At 32.0% G+C, this 27,087-nt stretch overlaps 1 protein-coding gene across 1 annotated transcript in view; it reads left to right on the forward strand.

Moving 5' to 3' along the window:
- The first annotated feature begins 2,732 nt into the window (after window positions 1-2,732).
- Window positions 2,733-27,087, forward strand: part of LOC134700434 (E3 ubiquitin-protein ligase RNF213-like) — a 128,443-nt gene continuing 104,088 nt past the window's right edge. Inside the window, exons 1-15 of the mRNA XM_063561826.1 lie at window positions 2,733-2,909; window positions 5,558-5,755; window positions 5,987-6,599; window positions 9,428-9,605; window positions 10,554-10,690; window positions 11,468-11,542; window positions 12,437-12,543; window positions 17,249-17,390; window positions 17,773-17,971; window positions 21,146-21,392; window positions 21,795-21,941; window positions 22,688-22,962; window positions 25,307-25,475; window positions 25,768-25,904; window positions 26,833-27,030. Of these exons, the coding sequence (XP_063417896.1) occupies window positions 2,733-2,909; window positions 5,558-5,755; window positions 5,987-6,599; window positions 9,428-9,605; window positions 10,554-10,690; window positions 11,468-11,542; window positions 12,437-12,543; window positions 17,249-17,390; window positions 17,773-17,971; window positions 21,146-21,392; window positions 21,795-21,941; window positions 22,688-22,962; window positions 25,307-25,475; window positions 25,768-25,904; window positions 26,833-27,030 (2,999 nt within the window). The remainder of the gene's footprint in view (window positions 2,910-5,557; window positions 5,756-5,986; window positions 6,600-9,427; window positions 9,606-10,553; window positions 10,691-11,467; window positions 11,543-12,436; window positions 12,544-17,248; window positions 17,391-17,772; window positions 17,972-21,145; window positions 21,393-21,794; window positions 21,942-22,687; window positions 22,963-25,306; window positions 25,476-25,767; window positions 25,905-26,832; window positions 27,031-27,087) is intronic.

Raw genomic sequence — 27,087 nt, forward strand, 5'->3', positions numbered from 1 at the left:
TAAGCAATGAATTGTTTTCTACTCAAGTTTTCAATTACTTTCCATATTTTTGTTGAGCCTGCAACTTCTGTTGCAGAAAGCTCAACATAGGTGTAGTGATCTGCCAGCATGGGGACATTTAACAAACTTCTTAAAAGCTTAATTTTTCAGAAGGTAGTAGATCTGGATTCTTCATTCTTTGTATTTAAATGCCTTATGTTATGAATTTTCTGTCTATAATATGTCCATTGTCCTTGACCTCATTTTCAAGGTTCAGTGACTACCTGAAAAAAAAAGAGTTAATTTTTTAATTTCTCTCTTATTATGAGTAATAGGATAACCATATTAGGATGTGTGTACCTTGCAAGGTCTTCATGGCTATAAGACAGTTTTCACTTGAGCTCAACCTCATTCCATTGATCAGTGAACAAGGTCAAGTTTTTTGTTGTTAAGTCCATATCTCAGATATTTTTAGCAGTAGGTCAACTATATTTGATGTATGAAATGATTGAAAGGTATATATGTTTGCCTGGTAATTATCATCTAACCTTGACCCCATTTGCATGGTTCATTGGTCAATCTTAAATTTTCATGGTTGAGTTTGTTTCTTAGATACTATATTTAAGCATGTAGTGAGTGTATTTAGGTATACATGTCTATCTGGCTGGGTTCATCTGACCTTAACCTCTTTTTCATTGATCAATGTTAAGTTTTCTTAGTTAAGTTTATGTCTTAGATACTATCTGCAATTGGTCAACTATATTTATAGCATATTTGGTGTAGTGAATGATTGTAAGGTGTACATGTATTTCCAGTTTGGTTTATCTGACGTTTACCTCATTTTCTTTGATCATGTTAAGTTTTTATACAACTGTTTTGGTGCCAGCGTCGTCCAAAGATGGATGGTTTCTGGATAATAACTTTAGTATAAGTAAATAGAGATCAATAAAATTTCAACACCATGTTTACGACCACAAAAGGAAGCGTGGGATTGATTTTGGGGGTTATGGTCCAAGACCACCATTGTCGTCCCTTGATTTTCGTTGTTCACAAATATAGTCCTTAGTGTTGACAATGGGTTACTTGCCATTAATTTTTATACCCCTTCCAAATTTATTTTTCATGTTTAATGCCTCAAATTGCAAGTAGGGGGGGGGGGGGGGGGTAAAATTACATTGTAAAAAAATTTGGATCCAAAATTTTAAAAGGAAAGTAGTGATTTGGTCCAGCTGAAAAAGGTTTGAAATTAGCACTTTGGAAGCTGTCAAAAGATTTCAAGACACCCTAAACATAAAACTGTCAATAATTTGAGTTAGAGCCGATGAAGTTTTCTATAATTTTGATATAATTTGTCCCAAAAGTAGTACAACACACTGTAAAAGTTTCTTTGAGAAAGTGCAGGTGGGATTTTTTTAATTTTCATTTATGTTCTAAAAGAAATGCACTACGAAATTATTGTGGTCTCAGACCTAAGAATGGTTCCTAAGGTTTAGGAATTAGGGGCCCACAGGGCTCCAAATAAGCATTTATCTAGTGTCAGGACAATAAGTTGTGTATGAGTATTTCAATTGTTCTGAAATTGTACCACAATGTTTAATACCATAAGTTGAAGGTTGGGATATATTTTAGAGGTTATGGGGCAAACAGTCTAGGAATAAAGGGTCAAAAACAAGCATTTTCGTAGTTTCAATACAATCTATTGGAGTTATCTTTCTTTGTCCAGAATAGTAGTTGAATCAACTAAAATCAATGCTATATACAATATGCAATGCAATATTCACTTTTACTAAAAACTAATAAATTAAAACAATCTTTACCATTCAGTGATTACAACTCAGCTTTTTGATAACATTCTAGGGTTATGCCCCTTTACAAGTTTTGATTGTTTTTCATTTCTGTTCCCTTAACTTGAGTTTGTTTCAACTAAATTTAATGAAATGTGTATATAATGCTTATTACCTGTAAACTCATTTCAAGTTAATTTTTGGCAGCTTCACTTTTACAGTTCTTGAGTTGTGTCCCTTTATTACATTATATGATAGCGCGGGGCATCATCTGTTTCCCTTTGGACACATTCCCCATTTATTTTTTTAGAACTTACTATTAATTAATATTATTTTTAACTATGACTGTATGACATTTTATATTTTAATATTTTATGTTGATTTAATGTAAAAAAAAAAAGAAGTTCATTAGACCACATTGTTTCTGTGTCAGAAACCTATGCTGCGACAACCATTTAATCACAATCCAACTTCAGAGCTGAATCCAGCTTGAATGTTGTGTCCATGCTTGTCCCAACTGTTCAGGGTTCAACCTCTGTGGTCGTATCAAGCTGCGCCTTGCGGAGCATCTGGTTGTGATAGTTGTAGTAAAGCTATATATTTAGGACTATCAACATAAAAGCAATGGTAATTAAGAAGGGGGGCATTTCAGCCTGTGCACTCTTGTTCAATTTTTGCACATTGTTAAAAAAACAGACTGAATGGAGGTATAATTTTTTTAAATTTCATTGTTTTCGAACTTTATCTCAAAAGATTTTTAGGCCTAATTGTTTAACAAAAAAACATGAACAAAAAATGAGCAATTACCTTTCATGTGATATGTCAAGTTCTCTTACCTTGATATTTCTTTATATTAACTTGAAATGAATTAATTCTCAATTTATTTATTTGAAAAATGATAATGCATTTTTGGTACATTTTAAATGATTGATATAAAACAAAACTTATGCATTGTTTTGTATTACAAAAATGAAATCATTTGGAATATTTCAGCATGGAACTTATAAAAACCTAGACTGGCTGAAATCTGTGAAAAAATCTCATGGTTCAGTGGAAGTTAATTCCTTGTGCCAAGCAGAAGCAATAAATGCTGGTGGTGTTTATGTAGTTGGATATCCAGGAGCTGACACATCAACCAAGAAACTTGTAAGATTTTGTGCTTAACAGGAGTCCCAAGTACAAATCTTATCTACACAAACCATAGATTGTCATTAAATTTTCCTACCAAATGTTGTGGTTCCCTGTGGGTGACTTCCTCCACCAACAAAAACTGACTGCCATGAAAAAAGCACAATAGTTTTAAAAGTGGCATAAAATACTTACTAATCAATCAACAAATCTTGTCTCTTCTCTGTTTGTTTTGGTTTCAGCAGGTAATAGTACTGTTGGTAGACCAGAATTTTTTTTTTTTTCAATTTTGCATTTAAAAAAAAATAAAAAAGCAGGTATTTTTCATATGTTCAGATATATAAAAAAGAAGATGTGGTATGATTACCAATGAGACAACTCTCCACAAGACATCAAAATGACACAGAAATTAACAACTATAGGTCGCCTTCAACAATGAGCAAAGCCCATACCGCATAGTCAGCTATAAAAGGCTACAAAATAATGTAGTTGTGCACAAAAGTAACATTCATTTCCATTTTCTGTTCTGGTAATAGAAGATACAATTTGGTTGAAATGCACTAGAAATTAACGAATAAGGGGAGATAACTCTGTAATTTGCTATCATTTTAACCAATTTTATTTTTTTAATTTTTACCTAAATTGCCTGATTCTTGCAATATTTGTTGAATAAAGGAGTATGTTCAATAAGGTCCTAAAATATCCCCTTTTTAGCTCACCTGGCCTAAAAGGCCATGTGAGCTTTTCTTATCACTTGGCGTCCGTCGTGGTCGTCGTCGTCGTCTGTCGTCGTTAACAATTTTTCAAACATCTTCTCCTCTGAAACTACTGAATGGATTTGAATGAAACTTAGCATGATTGTTCCTTAGAGTATCCTGCACAAAATGTGCGCTTCGATTTTTGATCCGTTAAAAAACATGGCCGCCGTTACTTAAAATAGAACATAGGGGTCTTATATCTCGAAAACGAAAGCATTTAGAGCAAATCTGACAGGGTTAAAATGTTCATTAGGTCAAGATCTATCAGCCCTGAAATTTTCAGATGAATCAAACAAACCATTGTTGGGTTGCTGCCACTTAATTGGTAATTTTAAGGAAATTTTGCAGTTTTTGGTCATTATCTTGAATATTATTATAGATATAGATAAACTGTAAACAGCATAAATGATCAGCAAAGTAAGATCTACAAATAAGTTAATATGACCAAAATTGTCAATTGACCCCTTAAGGGGTTATTGTCCTTTAATGGCAATTTTTCACAATTTGTTCATCATATTTGCTAACTTTAAAAAATCTTCTCCTCTGAAACTACTGAATGGATTTGGATGAAACTTAGCATGATTGTTCTTTAGATTATCCTGCACAAAGTGTGTGCTTAGATTTTTGATCCGTCAAAAAACATGGCCGCCGTTACTTAAAATAGAACATAGGGGTCAAATGCAGTTTTTGGCTTATATCTCAAAAACGAAATCATTTAGAGCAAATCTGACATGGGTATAAATGTTCATTAGGTCAAGATCTATCAGCCCTGAAATTTTCAGATGAATCAAAAAAACCATTGTTGGGTTGCTGCCACTTAATTGGTAATTTTAAGGAAATTTTGCAGTTTTTGGTCATTATCTTGAATATTATTATAGATAAAGATAAACTGTAAACAGCAAAAATGATCAGCAAAGTAAGATCTACAAATAAGTCAATTTGACCAAAATTGTCAATTGACCTCTTAAGAAGTTATTGCCCTTTAAAAACTGTTTTCACAATTTGTTCATCATGTTGACTTACTTTAAAAAATATTCTCCTTTGAAACTGCTGTATCAATTTCAGCCAAACTTAGGCTAAATGAGTTTCAGAGTTTCAGAGTATGTAGTATTAATTTTATATTTCATTTCCTTGTATGTCAAGAAACAGCTCCTATGGCTAAAATAGAACATAGGAGAAATTGATTTTTTTTGGGGCTTTTGAAGAGAATAGGACGATTTAAAGAACATTTAAATAAATTGAAAAACCAAAATAATCATTGATGAGAGATTAAACCATAAAAATTCAGGTGAGCGAATCAGGCTCTTGAGAGCCTCTTGTTTAGTGTAAATTTCAAATTCGGGTTTATTGACCAATATCACGATAAATTATAGCTTATCCATTGACTAGATAGGATATAAGCCATTCTGTTGAAAATTTTACGTTTCTGCGTTTCATTATGACGTCACAAGTTGTACTCATATTAATTTTTCACGAAAAAATCAATGAAAATGGGTAAATTTCCTAAGATTATTTGACACTAAACATAGAGCGCATACGTCGACATCAAAGATCTTTTAAAGTAATGTTTGTGAAGACATTTAACATGTCTTATTGGAATATTTAGCTTGGTGACGCCAGCGCTCTATGTTTCCTTGTCCTTTATTTGGTTGAAATCCAGCTGATTTGGTCAATTTTCACCAAAATCCATTATCTTGTCCTTTTTGGGATGTAAAAATCAACGTGTTAGAATTAAACTTTGGCAAAAACAGCTCTGTTTAACTTTCTCACATGTCTTGAAGGCAACTTAAAACAATTATTGTCTTGTAACCATGAATTTTATAATTGGGGCCAAATATGGCACTTACCAAACTTACTCTTTTAATATTTGTGATAATCAAAATTGAATCAACTATTTCTTCTAAACAGCTACTAGGAGATGTACTAGATTTGTCTGTGAACCAAGAGACCAATGAAAATGAAGAATCAGACAAACAGAAGAGAGGACTTGACATACTAGAGAAGAATAAGTATAACTATGGAGAACTGCAAGATCTGCAATCAAGACTAATGTTAGTTGCTGGGAAAACAGAGAAAGGAAATGATGAAGTGGAAAGATTTACGATGGTTTGTTAAATTTGTCATTTTATATCACATATTTAGAGTGCAAGTTAAATCAGGAAGAAAATTGGTATTTCTAATGATTGAAATGATCAAAAGCATTAATACAAGTTGTGTTTCTTATCATGTTTCATCTCTTGATTTGAGATTATTATATACAAGTTCTAATGTATAGGTTTAAATTAGTGGTTGTAAGTTTCATAAATCTATATAAAAACCAGATATATTTTCTTTCAGATTTTGGATTCAGTGGTAAGACTTGGAAATATATACACAAAGCTGGTTTCTGATGGATGTGTTCTCTTTACAAGCTGGAATGCTACTTTCTTATGTGACAAAAAGAGACCAGTTTGTGTATTTATAAACTTTGGTCAGGGGAGAGAAATGCAAACATTGAAAGGAAATGCTGATGATGTTACATACATAATACCAAAAATTGCAGAGTTCCTTGAAAATTGTCACAAGAAATGGTTGAGTTACATCAATGAGAAAAGGGAGCAGTACTATTTGCTGAATTATTTTTCAATTGATCAAATTGTTATACTTCAACAAGAACTTGTAAAATTGGGTTTGGAACAAGTTCCATCAGTTCTTATATATCCAATGCTGTCAGCTGTTAAACATGATTGTACAGAGAACGATCTGATGATGGCACTGTCCATGGCAAAGCATGATGTCATTCAGAAGGAATCTTCAAAAGATGCAGACCAAAATGAAACTGAACCAGAAACCAACGATCAAGAAGAATTGAATGAAGATGCAGAAGAACTTTTGAAGGAGATAATTGAAAATTATTTCTCAGAAGAGCTAGCTAGAGAAGCATTGAAACATTGCACTGATATTGAAGAAGGTTGGTTCATTATAACAAAAGAATATGAATAAATTTATCTTAACATCAGATTATAATAACCTATGATTATACATCTATCAAAGTAACTCAATGTCATGAATGTTAACTCCTCAAAAAAAGGAGAAAAGGAAAGATTAGAAAGAAGTAGTCCGGTAAGGGCCGATTTTGGCCTCAAATTTCAAGTTCATCTGACGAAAGATTTTGACCACTTTTTAAACACTAAAGTGTCTATTTTATTTGAATTAATTAGTTTATGTGAAAGATGTTCACTGATTTAGTCGTAAAAATCGCACCGATTCAAGCTGAAATATGAAAAATCTACCAAATATGCCGAAAAATGTCACTTTTCAGATGGTTTTTGTCAAAAATGAAAGTGGCCGCATCCGTGTTCATCCTCAACCTTTATGTGTTATGTATTATCATAAAATACAACTTACATTTCAATATTAAGGATGAACACGAATGCGGCCACTTTCGTTTTAAACAAAAACCGTTTAAAATTTAACTAAAATGGTAGAATTTTGAAGATTTCAGTAATGAGACTGTTATTAAAGTGAGAGGGTTAGCGCTATAGAACCAGGTTTAATCCACCATTTTCTACATTTGAAAATGCCTGTACCAAGTCAGGAATATGACAGTTCTTGTCCATTCGTTTTTGATGCGTTTTGTTTTTTGATTTTGCCATGTGATTATGGACTTTCCAAATTGATTTTCCTCTGAGTTCAGTTTTTTTGTGATTTTACTTTTTAGCATGACTTATTGGTGCTAGTACCCAATATGTGTGCATTGTATAGTCAAAAACAGTCCATATTCATGTAGCAGAAGCATTTTACTGTCCAATAAATAACTAAAAGTTTACATTTTAACAATTTTGTAAAACTGCTATATTTTGGGGCCAAAAAGGGGTCTTACCGGACCTACTCCTTTGAAAAAGTGAAAAAGATTTGGGTAAAAGCTAATGTTAAAACATCAAATGAAATTAAAAAAAAACTTTATCACCCCCCTATCCCATTAAGAAAATGCCACCTAAAAGGAAGGTCAGTAGTCATATTTTTAGCTCACCGGGCCCAAAGGGCCAAGTGAGCTTTTCTCATCACTTGGCGTCCGTCGTCCGTCGTCCGGCGTTAACTTTTACAAAAATCTTCTTCTCTGAAACTACTTGGCCAAATTAAACCAAACTTGGCCACAATCATCATTAATGTATGTAGTTTAAAGTTTGTGTTTTTTTACCCCGCCAACCATCCAAGATGGCTGCCATGGCTAAAAATAGAACATAGGGGTAAAATGCAGTTTTTGGCTTATAACTAAAAAAACAAAGCATTTAGAGCAAATCTGACATGGGGGTGAAATTGTTTATCAGGTCAAGATCTATCTGCCCTGAAATTTTCAGATGAATCAGACAACCCATTGTTGGGTTGCTGCCCCTAAATTGGTAATTTTAAGGAAATTTTACTGTTTTTGGTTATTATCTTGAATATTATTATAGATGGAGATAAACTGTAAACAGCAATAATGTTCAGCAAAGTAAGATTTACAAATAAGTCAGCATGACCAAAATGGTCAGTTGACCCATTTAGGAGTTATTGCCCTTTATAGTCAATTTTTAACCATTTTTCGTAAATATCCATCATCTTTTACAAAAATCTTCTTCTCTGAAACTACTTGGACAAATTAAACCAAACTTTGCCACAATCATCATTGATGTATCTAGTTAAAAGTTTGTGTTTTTTTACCAGGTCAACCATCCAAGATGGCAGCCATGGCTAAAAATAGAACATAGGGGTAAAATGCAGTTTTGGGCTTATAACTCAAAAACCAAAGCATTTAGAGCAAATCTGACATGGATTAAAATGGTTTATTAGGTCAAGATCTATCTGCCCTGAAATTTTCAGATGAATCAGACAACCCATTGTTGGGTTGCTGCCCCTAAATTGGTAATTTTAAGGAAATTTTACTGTTTTTGGTTATTATCTTGAATATTATTATAGATGGAGATAAACTGTAAACAGCAATAATGTTCAGCAAAGTAAGATTTACAAATAAGTCAGCATGACCAAAATGGTCAGTTGACCTCTTTAGGAGTTATTGCCCCTTATAGTCAATTTTTAACCATTTTTCGTAAATATCCATCATCTTTTACAAAAATCTTCTTCTCTGAAACTACTTAGCCAAATTAAACCAAACTTGGCCACAATCATCATTGATGTATTTAGTTTAAAGTTTGTGTTTTTTTACCCGGTCAACCATCCAAGATGGCCACCATGGCTAAAAATAGAACATAGGGGTAAAATGCAGTTTTGGGCTTATAACTCAAAAACCAAAGCATTTAGAGCAAATCTGACATGGATTAAAAATTTTTATCAGGTCAAGATATATCTGCCCTGAAATTTTCAGATGAATCAGACAACCCATTGTTGGGTTGCTGCCCCTAAATTGGTAATTTTAAGGAAATTTTACTGTTTTTGGTTATTATCTTGAATATTATTATAGATGGAGATAAACTGTAAACAGCAATAATGTTCAGCAAAGTAAGATTTACAAATAAGTCAACATGACCAAAATGGTCAGTTGACCCCTTAAGAAGTTATTGCCCTTTATAGTCAATTTTTAACCATTTTTCATCCTTTGTTTAATTCACATATACTTAGGTTAGCGACACAGGCTCTTTAGAGACTCTAGTTTTTATAAATCACCACACGAAAGACAAGAATAATATGGATATAGATATACATTTAACAAGTGAAGATACCCAATAGTAGCATTAATCAACCTGAATCAACAGTTTTCCAGAATGAACAACATTAATTTTCGTATTTCATATTTCACAGCTCTTTTATGGTGTGATGAACATGAAGCTGATTTCAAGAAAATGACAGAAGAGAAGACTGCTGTCGAGCCTGATGATGAAGTTCCAGAGGACACACCTTATTCTGGATGGATACACACAAGTGAATCCATGGCGTCCATGACAGCAACCTTAGTACAGCAACTTCCTATGGACCAAGAGTAAGTCTAAGAATAATTAATTTTGAGTTTTGAGTTTATTAGATGGCTGCAACCTTAGCTAACACACGTAGTTTCCCATGAAGTGGTGGTCAAACATCTTAATACTTTTGAAATATACTTATTATTTATGATGTGAACTTTTAAAAAAAAATCGATTATGTCCATGAGACACAGTTGATGTCCCTCCTTGCATATAATGCTATGAAAGGACATAACTCAAGACTCTTAGAAGTGACGGCACCCTAACTTGAACTTAATCTGAGTTTTGTGGTATTAAGGATTGTGTATAAATTTCATAACAGTTGGTTGAGGCAAACTAAAGGTAAAGAACTGAAAAAAAATCATGACATAAGTATGTACAACACTAGTATTGATTTCTATGCCCCACCTATGATAGTAGAGGGGCATTATGTGTTCTGGTCTGTATATCCGTCTGTACATCCTTCCATTCTTCAGTCCGTCCGTTCCTCCATCATTCTGTGCATGGCTCTGTACCGCTTCAGTTTTTTTGTCAAGGTAGTTTTTGATGAAGTTGAAGTCCAATCAACTTGAAACTTAGTACACATGTTCCCTGTGATATGATCCTTCTAATTTTAATGCCAAATTAGATTTTTTTTACCCATTTTATCAGTCCATTGAACTTGGAAAATCATAGTGCGATTGAGGCATCCGTGTACTTTGGACACATTCTTGTTTTTTATACATTGATCACTCAATTATACATGTAAAAGAAAGTCTTAAGAAAATAAGTTAAATTTTCAAAGTTGTTTTTAGAGGAAAAAAGGATTTTTGAACATTAATAAAGTTAAATTTTTAAGGTTCTATTTAGGGGAAAAAAGATTTTTGAACACTAATAATGCTGTATTTTAAAAAAAAAAAATTCATTTGGTATGTTATAGCTATATTGATATATAGTTTCTTATCAAATAGTTGTTTTTTCTTTTTCAGGGAAAATGCTTTTAAAAGATTACAGACAGCATTACAAGACCTTTGGGACAAGTTCCTTAATTCTATTTCCGCCAGTGTGTCTGACTACCTTAGTATAGAGCACTTATGTCTTATTCTAGAAAGATTGTCTGGACAAGGTAATTATTTTACACTTTGAATTTGCCTAGAAATATAAGACAAGGATTTTGTTAACATTAATGTAAACTTGACACATTAAAATAGTGTTATGTCACTGGCTTGATATCTCAGTTATTAACTTCTAGAAAGCTTATGTGAACTATTTTGAAAATTTTACCCATAATGCTTAATACGATTAACTAATAAATTGGGTAAGAGACTAAATTGACCTATGGATATCTTTGTTTGTGTGGTTAGGTTGTTGTCTCATTGATATATAACTCACTTCTCATTTATTCATAAATTGAAATGCTTATAATTAAATGTTAAAGTTTTTCAAACAAAGAATTTAAACTCTATAATTGTCAACTTTAATCAGGATACTTTTAATGTACAGTTTGGTTAAGAATAATTATAAACTTTGAATTGATTTAAACAAATGAACTACAGTTGAAGGAAAGCTTAGGTTATTTGAAGGGGGAAATACTCTTTAAATATTCTTGAATCTTTTAATTTTTTTTTAATAGACCTTGCTTGAATGCTGCAAAGAGTCCTAGTAGTTTAAAAGTATGAACCATGAGGCATTAATTACTTTAAATGAAGATCAAGATTGTTATAAATATAAGCCAGACCCCTATTTTATTAATCATCTGTAACATGTGGAAACTCGACAGGATGTTGAACTTGAACCTGCACTTCTATAAAGAAATGTTATTTCACACACTTTTATAATTGTTTTCAAACTGCTAGAAAAGATTAATGTTTTATATTAGTATATGAATATTTTACTTTTTCAGAAACCATTACCATTGAAAGAACAATGTCACCATACTTGAAACACGGAGAACCAAATCTTATCATAGTTCAAGAAAGTAAGGGAGGGTAATTTTAATATGAAAAAATAATAAATTGATAAATTCTGGATTTTCTAAGACATCAAAAGGAACAAATTTCATTCATCTAGAAAACATATTTGTGTATTCCTTTCAATGCTGGATATAGTTGGTACATCCTTGTTTGGCCATCCTTCCAGCATGATTTACTATGACTTCAAAATGTCATAATAATCTTCTTCTTTGTCACACTAATTCAAGTATGCCTAAAAAAATACACTTCCAGTGGTTTATTTTAAATTTTATCTTTTTAAATATGCAATTTTTCACTTGTATGTATTGAGTAATTTTACTACAAATTTTTTGAAAACTTTCCATTGGTCTAAATAAAAATTTTTTTTTTACATGTCTGGGTGATTAAATTCTAACTCAATATCAAATTATTAAGAATATGATCTTTATATTATTGTTATGATTTTGACTGTTCTTCAGGTTATAACTAAAGTTGTTAATCATCAGAAAATAGGGCAACTCACTTTGCTCATTTAATCCAGTTGAAATCATTACTGCGTGAATATTCAGAAATTATTGCAATGATTTTATCATTGCGAAAAATATAGCAGGATTGCAATCACAATTATTTAAACTTGCATTTTTTGTATGTGAATGAAGCAGTATTTTGCTAAATATCGCAAAAATAATAATCACATTTCTTATAAAATGACAAAAACTTAATAATAAATCCCAAAGAATATTGCCCTGGATATTTATTTTTAGAAATTTTTATTTTACTTGTTGCACACTAAGATTTTAACAATTTTCTTTTTATTAAAATGGAAATCTGAAACATTTATATGATTTTGTTTTATTACACTAAACACTAGCCTGTTGTAGTTTATAGGAATATAGATGCTGATAAAATTCTAATTTAAGGTGAAATCTACAATACAGTTTTGTCAATATACAACCATGAGGAAGACCAGCCCCTCCCACAGTCTGATGAAGTTCTGTTGTGTACTCCAACCACTACGCTGGATGTGGTAAGAAACAGTTTGTAATAAAGTTTTCAGATTATAATTTTTGTTTTAAACATTGATTCTTCTCTTTTATATCTTTAACATTCATCATTTTCATGATCAGAAAAGTACATAGCAATGAGACAGCAACAAATTATAAAACAAATTTATAATACATCTAAACACATCTAGAAGTTGACAGATGGTTATAAATATTGATAAGATATTACAAAGTCAAGGTGCTCTTATTGTAGGTAACAAATAAATTTTAAACATATATTTTCTCTTGCATATTATAGGCGAGTGACATTCAGACCTAAAAAATATTTTTAATGCACCTATCTAACACACGGCTATATTATATATCATTCGAAAGGAAAACATGTGTAGATTCCATTTTTCCCGGTCGTAAAAATTAAATATGGTGCAATTTTTATCAAATTGGGGTCAAAGGTCATTCATAAAAAATTGAAAGAAAAACACTTTTGTAGTATTGTTGTTTTAAATGAAGCAGCTGGTTATAAAGCTAATTCAATTTTTACTTTACACGATACTATGATAACGTCTCTCTGATTCTAAGTTGCATATCGTTCATGGTTTGGCGATAATTGACGTCATTTTGACGTTTTCACTCTGCTATAGGTAAAACGGTACTTTCTACAAAAACGTCGTATTATAACAAATATTTGGTCTAAAATGTGTTAATATTTGCTATAATTGATGGTATGCCATGCAAAATAAAAAAGTATGATGAAATATTTGTAAGTTGGACGAGTAAAAGGGAGAGAAAAAAACGCCATAAAGAGAGTAAAAAGTATACGTCTTTGACACATCAATAGTGACAATAGTCTCTTGTTTGTTAACCGCCTACAAACCGTGTCAAGATCGGAAATCACTATCTTACATGTTTAATACAACCACAAGCAAAGTTTAAAATGATATATGAATCACATTTTAAGTCTGTCCGTCCGTCAGTCCCCACTTGTTTGCGGCCCATGTCAAATTACATCAGGTAACTTAAACATGTATACAGATATACAGTTGATCCAAAAACCAATGATTTCAAATATAAAATGCATTGCCTTGAACTATAGAACTGTTGTTAAACACACTTAGTTCAGAGATGTATTATGGGATGGCACGTGGTTCATCATGAATTAAATCAGTTCATTTTAACAGTGGCATTGATATTTTGAGCCGTCAAGTTTTCAAACATTGTTTGATTCGTTCTTGTCTGGTTTGTGTCCGGTCCATATATTTTGAACCTTTGAACCAGGGTTTTCCAAACTACGTATGCATATACATCATATAATAGGGGATGGTCGTAAACTAAAATCAGGTCACTATGATATGGATTCAATCATCATGGAGTCCTGTCCGCGACATATTTAGCTGCAAAACTAAGGTTTTTACATTGTCAAGGGCCTTTTATGGCCGACTATGCGGTATGGGTTTTGCTCATTGTTGAAGGCCATACGATGACCTATAGTTGTCAATTTCTGTGTCATTTTGGTCTCTTATGGACAGCTGTCTCATTGGCAATCATACCACAACCTCTTTTTTTTTTATATTTACCAAACTTCAGATACAAAAAAAACTGAAGACAAGATTTATCGCAAGTAAACTGAACTATTCATGACTTGCAACCAGCATAAGTCGTAAGATTTGTTGTAAAACTGACCCCAGATGCAAAATTAGAATGCGGTGATTTACAAACTAAACGTAGGTCCCACGGTGACCCTTGTTTTGACACTTGGAATTATATACTTTACAAACACTTTAATTTCACAACGTGTTTTTTTTATTCCGACTGCATTTATTTTCACTCACGTTTATGCAGTCAAAAGATTTGCGGTTAAAAATGCAAGCATTAATGTCTTACCAGTATTCAAAACTTAGATATATATAGATTTTTATCAACTAATATGAATTTGCGGGATATAGTTCGGCTAAACCTATATTTAGTTTTTTTTGTCATTCTGGAGGATTTTCTGTGAATAATCTATTTCGTTTAAAGTAACGAAATAAATCTAATTTATTACAAATAATGTAATTATGAAATAATAAATGAAATTAGTATGGCGTTCATTATCACTGAACTAGTATATATTTGTTTAGGGGCCAGCTGAAGGACGCCTCCGGGTGTGTGAATTTCTCGCTACATTGAAGACCTGTAGGTGACCTTCTGCTGTTGTTTTTTATTTGGTAGGGTAGTTGTCTCTTTGACACATTCCCCATTTCCATTCTCAATTTTGATTTTCTATTTTGTGATTTTTAACAATATAAGACAGTTGAAATTCATATTTTAAAACTGAGCCTGTGAAGCTTTTGCTATACCGGAACAATTTTTGATACTTCGTTGTTACTGACATAATTCTGTGTAACAGATGTTTACAATGATTTCAGTACATGTACAAGTTCCCTAATGCATAATTCTTTCCTTCACAAGTACAAATTTATTAAATCCTGAAGAAAGCATAACGTGTTAAGACCACTTTTGTCATCCGTACTCATACTTAGGTAAACCTAATGCCGTATTTGTTTGTTATGACGCCATGTCTTTGTTTGCCAGCTTTCAGAACATGTAGTTTCAATGATGATGCACTTGGTGGTATGCATGACACGATGGCAATCTTTTTGGTTTAAAGTCTGATATTATGTAGCTTCCTCAAATCGTCTTGATTAGACTTATACATACGTATTTTTGGTTTCGGACACTTTAGAGTTTTCTTTCAGCACCGATCTACATGTCAATATGAAATTTGTTTAACATGTGATAGACCCGCTATCTATTGATGATTTCGAAAGCTTTAAAAGAGAGTTTTCTTAGAAATACAGATAGATGATGAGCTATGTAACTTGTAAGTGCATGAACTGTTGGTAAAGGTACATATATTTAATAAAAGAAACTATATATATACATGCACAATAAACATGGTGCATCGCCAACCATAATTCACACTGGTTAAAGACCTCGCAAACAGCACACAATTGTTCCATGTCTACAATACAACGAAGTGTCAGATCATCGTAGACCATCTGACATTACTCCTCTTAAATTGTTAATCCGTATTTAGAATAAAAAGCCTGATAATATCATATTATAAGCCCGGTACCTTTGATAAGTGTGATTAAAAGGACACTATGATCTCTGTATACCAGAGACTAAATGCTTTGAGGTAAACAACTATAGCTTATCGTATGGCCTAAAACCAGAATCAATTGCCAACCATACATAAGCTATAAAGGTTCTAAAACAATTTTAATTAGATACTCAAAAGCGTGATTCATGTTCAAAACTACAAACAAAAGCAAAAATCATAAAAAGCAACTAACGACAACCATAATGAATAACAAATCAATTTGAAAGATATTAGGCATATGATCGCTTGCTTACGTTAGACACGTGTTTCGTCGACATAAGACTCATTGGTGACGCTCGAACCAAGTAAAACTTCGAAGAATATTTAAAAACATGTAATCCTATTTAAAATACAGCTTAAGTAATATATAAATATACCCCCTGAGGTAGAACATTTATTGTATTTCAAATATCTACGAAAAATTCAAAATTGTCAACTAAATGAATAGATATCCCCATATATTAAAGTATTTATAGCATGTCAACATACTGGTTCTTGACGTGGCCCTAGCACATACGCTATGCTTCCTCTAAAATACTGACCAAATTTGCACCATCGATAAGTCTGCTGTATGCGATAGTTAAAACGGTAGGAAATTTAAAAGGTGGACATATCTCACGTTCAAGTTCATGGTAAAAATATCAGATTTGACACATTTTTGCGTACCTTTAGTTGCAAAACTAAAATGTGCGTTGATCCAATTGAGAAATAAGTATTTTTCAATAGTTAATCGTAATCTTTTTTTTGTAAGTGCAAATTGACTAAGAACAGTAAGATATTGGTTTTCTACAAAGAACAAAACGTTGACATTTCAGCTTCTATGGTCCTTTTAATTTATTTTTTTATACTTTGCGTAATATAAGTACCAAAATTGCCTTCGTGGTTATTCATACTCTTTTATTCGAAGGGTTTAGGTCCATAAACTTGAGGGAAATTAACAGAGAAAGCGATTTCGGAAATTTGATTGAAAAGGGGGAGTGTGTAAAAAATGTATAAAATCCAGAATAATACAGTGATAATGATATGTTTTAAACAAGTTATGAACTCTTGAATAATACGAACATCATTAATTTTGGTTTCGAGCCGAAAATATCTATGAAATGAAAAAAAAATGGAAAATTGGCACCATTTTTATAAAAAAAAATCAAAATTGTTTCAAAAATCTTTTTTTTTTCTCAAAGATTCCTTTTTTTATTTCTGAAAAGTATTTTTTTATTCATTGACATGTTAAACATACATAATTTTTCATTGCAACAACAGAAAATAAAGCTACATGTTATTTTTTTCACGCTTCAACACTGTTGGTCATTTTTCAATTTGGAATTATTTCTCGATTTTAATTCAATTTTTACAAAAATTGCACCGTACGATTTTTTTACGACCGACCAAAAAAGGAAGTTCAGATATTATACTATAACATATAAAAAATTCAGCTGTGTGTTAGGTGGGTGCATTAAAGTCACTAACTAAGCGTCTTTTCTGGTAATGTCACTCGCCTATTAACACCATGTTACGGTTTTCCACAATACATAACTGAGAACTGCATTTTGCTAAGTGTAACAATCATTTGTATATAATTTTTTCAGGTGGAAATCTTCTGGAGGCGATGTCTATTTGCAGAAAATGAGAAAATCTACTGTTTAGTTAATGCTGATATATTAGACTATGATGTTGCTGATAAAGCAGAAAGAAAACTACAAAGTCTAATGACAAGCTCAAAAAGCAATGGTAATTTTTAAACCATCATCCTAAATGAAATGCTACTTAATGTGATTCAATCATATAAATGTTTTGCATCTTTATGTAAAACTTGAAAAATCTCTGTTTTTTTTCCTTGAAAGTTGGAGCGGAATAGGGGGTGGGGGATTTTTACCCAATATTTTGGGGCTTTAATTAGTTTGATGGAGCACCAAACTTTTTCTGCATTAATCAAGAATTATGTAGCTACACCTAAATCATGGGACATTGGAACCTTGAACTCTTTTTTTAATCATATATGCTTGATGTATGTTTATTCCTCAAATTGTTCAGCTTTTAGATAAAAATTCTAAGCTGTCATAGAATGATGGGGGGGAGAAAAAGAACAATAATTTCATCTTTATTATTCCAGTTGCAAAATACAAACTAGTTATACTGTGTTGTGCAGAAAATGAAAATAAGTCTGTTATTGTGAGGGCTTTAACAAAATATCATCGACCACAGCTGTTTGCAGTGAATGTTCAGAATGTGAAGCAGCACCTATTGAGAAAGTTGATAATTGACTCACCAGTCAATGGCAATACATCAGCTTCTTCCGTAGATTTTGAAAGGTTTGTTATAAATTAAAGACCACCTGCATGTATTTTTATTATGCCCCATTTATGGGCATTATGTTTTCTGGTCTGGTCATATGTTCTTTCATTCGTCTGTCCATCTGTTCGATTGACCGTTCATTCGTTCGTTTCTTCGTCGTTCCATCTGTCCCGCTTCAGCTTAAAGTTTTTGGTCTAGGTAGTTTTTTGATGAAGTTCGATCAACTTGAAACTTAGCATACATGTTCCTTATGATATGATATGATCTTTCTAATTTTAATGCCAAATTAAAGATTTTACCCTATTTTCGCGGTCAACTGAACATAAAAAACGATAGTGTGGATAGGGCATCAGGGAACTTAGGACACATTCTTTTTTAACATCTGGTCCGAGACCACCATTGTCGTCCCTTGATTTTCGTTGTTCACAAATATAGTCCCTAGTGTTGACAGTGGGTTACTTGCCATTAATTTTTATACCCCTTCCAAATTTATTTCTCCATGTTCACTGCCTCAAATTGCAAGAAGGGGGATGAAATTACACTGTAAAAAAATTTGGGTCCAGAATTTTAAAGGAAAGTAGTGATTTGGTCCAGCTGAAAAAGGTTGAAAATGAGCACTTCGGAAGCTGTCAAAAGATTTCAAGACGCCCTAAACATAAAATTGTCCATATTTTGAGTTAGAGACGATGAAGTTTTCTATAAATTTGATATAATTTGTCCCAAAAGTAGTACAACACACTGTAAAAGTTTCTTTGAGAAAGCGCAGGTGGGATTTTTTTTATTTTCATTTATGTTCTAAAAGAAATGCACTACGAATTAATTGTGTTCTCGGACCTAAGAGGTGAAATCTGTAAATATAGAATTTGTACTCTGGCAACTTCCCTAAATGATTTGATGGTGTCAACTTGTCAAATAGCATGAAACTAAAGGATTTAAACTTTTATTTTATAGAATTTCTGCAAAAATGACCAATTTTGGCATTTTATGGTCAAAATAGGCATTTTATAACTTTTTCAATATTGATGCATAAATGGCATCCTGACTTTCTATCTGACAGGTTTTTATGGGTCAATATTTGTGTTTCTATGCCTTTACCTGCTTCTTTTACTTATTTATGAACTCTGAATCTACAGAAAAGAAGTTTATCTCAGATAAAATGTGCAAAATGTGTTGTATAAATGACCCTTGTCTAACGCCTTGTTTGGATGAAGGCAATAGTGGGGAGCTTGGTATATAAAATTTGATGTCCATATTACAGACCTCACTAAATTTGTATCAAATGCACTTTACAATGTCTATTGTACCTGTTCCATTTCACATAATAAATTTCTTTTCTTCTGTAGGATAGCAAGTGGTTTAAATATAAGCCTGTTGAGAATAAATTGCATGCAAGTTTTTCCCTAAAAAGGCAAAAATCTTTGTTTCAGCCCATACTGCTTGTAAGAAAAGTTAATTGCAAAGAGTCTTTTTGTGCTCAGATTTGTTGTATCATGTCACATGAGTATAGAAATGATAAAAAAGACACAAATTTTTATTTCGTATAGCCTCAATATGCATTTTTTAATGTAAATATGTAGCACGGCCTTAATTGACCCTAAATTTTTTCCAGTCTTACTTGGCCTAAGACCCTTTTAAACTAATATGATATGTTATTTGTAACTTTTCTTTCCATTTAAAGTACTTTAAATACATATGTAAGGATTATTTATAACTAAAAAGCTTCACAAATTAAAAATTGCTGGAAAATATTACATCTTCATGTAAGGCTCCCCTTCATTGAAAAACCTGAATTTTTAGGCACAGGCTCATATAAATTTGACTTTTGAATAATTATGCCAAGTCTGATAAATCAAATGAGTACTCTATTGCTTTTAGTACATGATAAGTTATATGTTAAGGCATTTAAAAAGTATTTTTTTGCAATATTTTAATTTTTAAAGCCCCAAATGTTGATAGTTGAAATTTTTCAATTTTAACGTCAAAATTTTACACGCAAAGATGAGTATAGAACTTAACTTAATGTCTATAATGTACATCCTATTGTCATGAAACTTTGTAAGCAGTGTTATAATACATTAAGCTTTGTTCATACCAAGTTTTTTTAAGATTTGTCAACTCTTTCTACCCTATTAGGTCCGAGACCACCATTGTCGTCCCTTGATTTTCGTTGTTCACAAATATAGTCCCTAGTGTTGACAGTGGGTTACTTGCCATTAATTTTTATACCCCTTCCAAATTTATTTCTCCATGTTCACTGCCTCAAATTGCAAGAAGGGGGATGAAATTACACTGTAAAAAAATTTGGGTCCAGAATTTTAAAGGAAAGTAGTGATTTGGTCCAGCTGAAAAAGGTTGAAAATGAGCACTTCGGAAGCTGTCAAAAGATTTCAAGACGCCCTAAACATAAAATTGTCCATATTTTGAGTTAGAGACGATGAAGTTTTCTATAAATTTGATATAATTTGTCCCAAAAGTAGTACAACACACTGTAAAAGTTTCTTTGAGAAAGCGCAGGTGGGATTTTTTTTATTTTCATTTATGTTCTAAAAAAAATGCACTACGAATTAATTGTGTTCTCGGACCATCTATCTGTTACCATATCTCTTAAAATTTTGGTGACATTTCTCTAACTACAAATAAAACCTCCCTGTAATTTGATATTTTAAGTTTCATGCTAATTGACATGCTGTACTGTGTGATGCATTTTCAAGACTTTGCTTATGACTTTTGGTTTTCTGAAAACACATAATTGACATTGATGAAAGTCTTTGTATCAGGAACTTCTAATCAAGGCTTTCTAAAATTTAAACTCAATCAAGCTTCATGTTAGCATTCTATTTTGTGTGATGCAATATTATAAATGACATAAAAAAACATAAAAAATGGTTTCACAATATTTAATACAAAGTGTTCTTATATGACATTGACTACCCATAAGTGTCAATACTGAATATGTAATTATTTTGTAATCTGGACTCAATATGGGTTTTTTAGGAGGAAATCCTCTTCTTGCAAAATTTATTCATTGTCATTTCAAATTTATATAAGCATTGAATCAATATTGATCAGTACTTTTTCAAAATCATCTCAATCATAAATTCTGGTGAATTCACCATAGAACTTTATGTCATTTGCTCAGAGTGAAGTGTTTATATATTTCAGTAACAAGTGAACTTCTTATGACATTTCAGGTCGAGTGTGAGAGTTGTCAAATCCTGCCGAGCTGGAGTTGGTAAATCTCTATACAAGAAAAGAATGGTCAGTGATTTACTACAAAAGCAGAGTAGAAGGAGCATGAGATTCCAACAACATGACTTAACTATACCTTTACATGATAAATCTATTGACATTGATGAAATAATGGAAGCTTTTCTAGATGTTACACTTCCACCAACAGAATTGAGGCCGAGGATATTTCATATTGACTTATCTCATGAGGTGTGTTACGTTGTTATATTTACTTTTAAAACTGGCTGATATAGATTAAATGAAGTTGATAAAGACATGTGATGAGAGTTGATGATGACAAACTTAAAAACTTTTGATTATTTGTACCCTTTCTTGGTTTTTCAAAACTTTTCTTGTATAAAAGAGGGGGGTGAAAGATGCCAGAGGGGAAGTCAAACACATAGATAGAAAATTAGCTGATAAATAATAGTACACAAGACACAACACAGAAAACTAAAGACTAAGTAACACAAACCTTACCAAAAACTGGGGGTGATCTCAGGTGCTTTGGAAGGGTAAGCAGATCATGCTCCACATAAGCAATTTATAATTATCCGTCTAATCTTACACAAAATTATTTGCCAAATTGATGATGCTTTCTTTTATTTAAAGGTACAGAATGGAGTAGATGCCTTTTTGTTCCAGCTCCTTGTATTAGGATATCTGACAAACACTTCAGGATATGTTTGGAGAAAGTCTGCCATGGATTACTATATTGTTGAAACATTACCTCTGATGGTCAAAGACACTAACACAAAGGTTAACATCTCCTGCAGTCTTGCTCATTAAGGCATACTGTAAATTAACTTATTTACGCGAGTGATTTATTTTTGAGAGATGAAAACAATGGCGAATATAAATCGTCATGAATGTGCAAAACTTGGATTTTTCTTTACTTAACCACATCAATTTGGTTTGAGAATTGCGAAGGTATATGGCCACAATACGAGAAAATAAGTGGAAGACACAAAAAAATGTATCCCTGAAAAACAAGTTGGTTTACAGTAAAGTACTATTTTATACACATATAACAGATCCTGTGAAACTTGGCAGTCAAATGATCAAAAGTGCTTGCATGTCAATAGAATTGTTATAGACAGCCCTCTTTACACTCCACTATATGTTAGAATATCTGCAGTGTCATTGTAGCATTTAGCAATTCATTTAGGATAAAGGGAGCTGTGTCTGGCTGTTAATTTCTGTTTATAAGGCAAAATTAGACTTTGGTTGATTTAGCTATTCTATTAAGGTCCCTTTTTGTCAAAAACATCTAAGTATCTAATGATTTATATATCCTTGGATTTCAAATTTTCTGGTTAATGCCATCCCATTTATGATAAGTCAACAAAACTGCTTTGGCCAAACCAATTTTATTAAGTGTTGTTTTCATTAATGAAAAAAATAGAGCTTACAGTAGAAAAATGGGGAATATGCATTTGACATGAAGCATGCATATCTCACAATTTGACATGAAGTTATATCTTAGAGTTATTTACATGTTACAGAGAGGATTGATGACATGTCTGCACCATTGCTTGGAGATTTTACCTTCAGTTATGTGTAGATCACCACAAGAGAGTTTAGAAATCATACCAGGTACTGGAGGGCCACTAGATTATTCTCGACATGACAGGTTGTTTGATTCAGAGGAATTCAGAAGTACAACTTTCCAAAGACCATATCAGTACTTGAAGAGACTAGACACAAACTGTAGATTGGATGATGTGAATCCCAATATATATGAGGGAGATAAGAAACATTGCTTAGCTACTTTGTTAAGGTAGATAGCACTAATTTATGAATTTAAGATAAAATAGCCATTTTAATCATAACACTTTCTGAAATGTCTGAAAAAAAGTATTTGTTAAGTGTTCTGCTATTTTAAGTGAGTGGAACTCTATGATATTAGAAAAGTTGTCCTTTTGTCCTGTAAATTAACATTTTTCTACCCCTAGTGTATAGATGGCCATTGCCAGGTTTGGCTCAATTTTGGGATTTTTTTTTTTGGTTTGATCTGCATCAATTTTATAAATGATCTTGCCTTCAAACTGTTTGATTTGAGCACTGCAGAGGAGTAATTTGTTGATGAAATGAAGGTTTTGTGTACCAAATTATAACCTGGTATTTTTTCAAGTTTTATGATTTCTTCATATTTGAAAATTTTCAAAGGAGTAAAAATTAAAAAGAAAAATTTTGTCTAAAGTTTCAGTCGTGAATAACTAAGATTCTGAGAAAGGTACAGATTAGTTAAATATAATTATATATCAATATACTAAATAAATAAATGATTGGGAATATGTTAAAGTAATAAAAAGTCAAGAGAATTTCAGAACGCAATTTGGTTCCGAACAATATCTATCACGCTTTGTGCATGCAGACTCCACGCGGCCTTCACGTGATTTTACTATTTTTAGAATAATTGCATAATAACCAAATGCACTTGATTCAACCTTTACTAATTATGCAACATTTTTGACCTGGTCGTGATTAATGTCCTATAATAAGAACCCATGCAGCTTTCACCTGATTCTCTATTTATAGAAAAATGTCGGAGTAACCTGTCCATATGAACTTGATTGATTCTTATCATGTTATTTATATGGAGCGCCTAAATAAATATCTTATTAACAGAATTTATAGTGTCAGAAATTATATTAATTTATTTATGGCATCTTAAACTGTAAATGCATACTATACGCTTTTATACCCCAATATAAAAAATAAAGGCTAATAGGGTGGTAAAGTATAAAGAAATTTTAACAAAATAATTAAACAGAAATAAAGAATACAGACCAATGACATCATAATGGGAAGAATACAGAAATTCGCGACTTCCATTGAAACACTCTTTAGGCAACAGTTGCTATTAGCTCATTGGTGAAGGTCGAAAATGCTTCATTTTACATATTTTTTAAAGCAACTTCTAAATATAATGCATTTGGTTTCGCTCATTGTTGAAGCCCGTAAATGCTTCACTTTTCATATTTTTTCAACAAATTCTAACTAAATATAATGCATTTGATTTTCTCATTGTTGAAGGCCGTAAATGGTTCACTTTTCAAATTTTGCTGTGTCCATATCAACGGCAGCCATTTTGACCTTTTTCAAAAGAGATGTCAAAAACATTTCACTTAAGTCTAATATTCTGTCAGAACATGCTACTTTTACGTTGTTCCCCCAAAGGTTTCACTTTTTCTGCTGCATGCAAACTCCAAGCAGCCTTCACTTGATTTTCAGAATTTAGAGATTGAAAAATCCCGATGTATCCGAGTATTTAAGAACAATCCCGAAACAACAGAATGAACTTTCGTCAGGCTTAATTATATATCAATATACTAAATAAATAAATGATTGGGAATATGTTAAAGTAATAAAAAGTCAAGAGAATTTCAGAACGCAATTTGGTTCCGAACAATATCTATCACGCTTTGTGCATGCAGACTCCACGCGGCCTTCACGTGATTTTACTATTTTTAGAATAATTGCATAGTAACCAAATGCACTTGATTCAACCTTTACTAATTATGCAAAATTTTCGAATAATTCACTAGAAAATATTTCAATAGATTCTAAAATTTATATTGTAAATATACACACTGCAGTTATCAATAGATAAATAAAAAAAATAACTTGTACTCTTTAATACATCCAATAACAGCGTTCTTAAGTTGACTTCCTTCGCCCTGTCTTGGGTACACAAAAGGCCAACCTAATGCTGGGAAAATGTAATACTTCCGTTTGTCCTATACATCAAGCATCATGAAATTGAATATTATGTCCAGAACTATACGAATGAAAATTATAATAGATCCAAATTTTATTCAGATTGTACTATAAAGAAACCGAAGTTTTTTTTTTGGAAATAACATTGTATATTGATATAAACGATCAAACTTGTTAAAAATAAATAAAAAACAAGCTTATGTATCAATGATTGATTTTGTTTTGTCATAACATTTTTGGAAGTAGATGTGCTTGTGCTTGTGCTTGTGCATTAATAACTTGATAGCATGTATTCGTGTAATTAGACAGAGGGGTACATGGCTATCAAATTATTAAAGATTATAAAATGAATGAGATTATTCAAAAGACTACAGAATGTAAAATGCCATTTTTCTTTACAGACACTGTGGAATAAGAGATCCATCCTGGTCAGAATTACACCACTTTGTAAGCTTCCTTGATGCTCAACTGCAGGACTTTGAAGTTTCATCATTTTGTAGCTCTGTTGCTTTGCAAGACTTACCAGGATTTCCTAAATTTGTATTGAGATTTCTCATACAAATGTCTCGAGTAAGTTATAAATCTGTAGGATAATAAAAAAAAAATGAAAACAGTTGATATTTGTTCCTGAATTGTGGGTTTTGAGACCATTTGAGATGGCATTTTTGTTATCTCATATCACCTCACTGTAGAGTTAAATAAATAAAATATACTTTTAAAGAATCTGAAGAGATCAAATGAAGCCAGATATGAGCTTGATATTCAATAATAATCTGGTTCTTTATAATTTTAATGTAACTTTAAGAGAAGGAATAATACTATCAGCCATATAATTTATGTGTAATCATTACTATTTTGATAGGATTTTTCCACAAGATCACTGGTTGTTAGTGAAGAATCACCCACACAGGTTTTCCAGGTGATACAAGAAGATGTATCACAAGAAGAAAATGATGGGATTATAGAACAGTATCAGATGAGAAGAACTTGGGAATCAAGGTTACTTTTTAGTAAATCATGAAAACTGAATTCATTTCTGTGTTTAAGGCTTTCTGACTGTTTATATTTAAGTTATTTCTGAATCATATGTAGACATTTGTGTTTGGCACACAAAAAAACCTTCATTTCAGTTCCATTCAGATTATTAAGCTCTCACCCTTGATATACCTACCTGTTATGTTTCATTGTCTTTGAAACAAATGCTTTGGTCTAAATTTTAAGGTATTTATTTAATTATTTTAGGAAATATTTAAAATAGACCATTGATATTTGATATTCTATTGATTTAGAATCCATATGATTAAGTGTAAAGTTTTGTAATTAGGTTTAAAAAAAAATTAGGTTAGACCATTTGTCTTGGGAATTTTATTTTATACATTTTGTATTAAGTTTATTTGCATGGCTAGTCTCAGTTTTACTTTTTATGCCCCACCTACGATAGTAGAGGGGCATTATGTTTTCTGGTCTGTGCGCTCGTTTGTCCGTCTGTTCGTTTGTTCGTCCCCCCATTCGTTTGTCCGTCCGTTCGTTCGTCCGTCTGTCCGGCTTCAGGTTAAAGTTTTTGGTCAAGGTAGTTTTTGATGAAGTTGAAGTCCAATCAACTTCAAACTTAGTACACACATTCCCTATGATATGATCTTTCTAATTTTAATGCCAAATTAGAGATTTTATCCCAATGTCATGGTCCACTGAACATAGAAAATGATTGTGCAAGTGGGGCATTCATGTACTGAGGACACATTCTTGTTTAATCATGCTAAAACTAATTTGAAGTATTTACATGATGTTTTTTAATCTGATGCCGGTAAGCTTACCAAATATAAATGCAATCGAATGGCCTTTTATCAAATTACTATTTTAAATTTTGCTTTAAAGCAAGCAAGATATGTATATTGTAATAACTAAGCTTTATTTTTTCATATTTCAGTCCCCATCCTTACTTGTTTTTTAACCCTGACCACCACAGTATGACCTTTCTTGGATTCAATATTGAAAAGGACACACGAAATTTAATTGATCTGCAGACCAATGAAATTCTTGAGAAGAACATTATGGAAAAAAATCTTTATGAAGCTCTGGGCAGAAACAAAGTAAACCTTACTGAAAATTTTGATGCTCTACCAAGGTAAGATATGACTGTATATATAAGTACTAGTATGTACTGATAGATTCTACATTGATT

Source organism: Mytilus trossulus, unplaced genomic scaffold (assembly GCF_036588685.1).
Source record: "Mytilus trossulus isolate FHL-02 unplaced genomic scaffold, PNRI_Mtr1.1.1.hap1 h1tg000138l__unscaffolded, whole genome shotgun sequence".
Classification (NCBI taxonomy): domain Eukaryota; kingdom Metazoa; phylum Mollusca; class Bivalvia; order Mytilida; family Mytilidae; genus Mytilus; species Mytilus trossulus.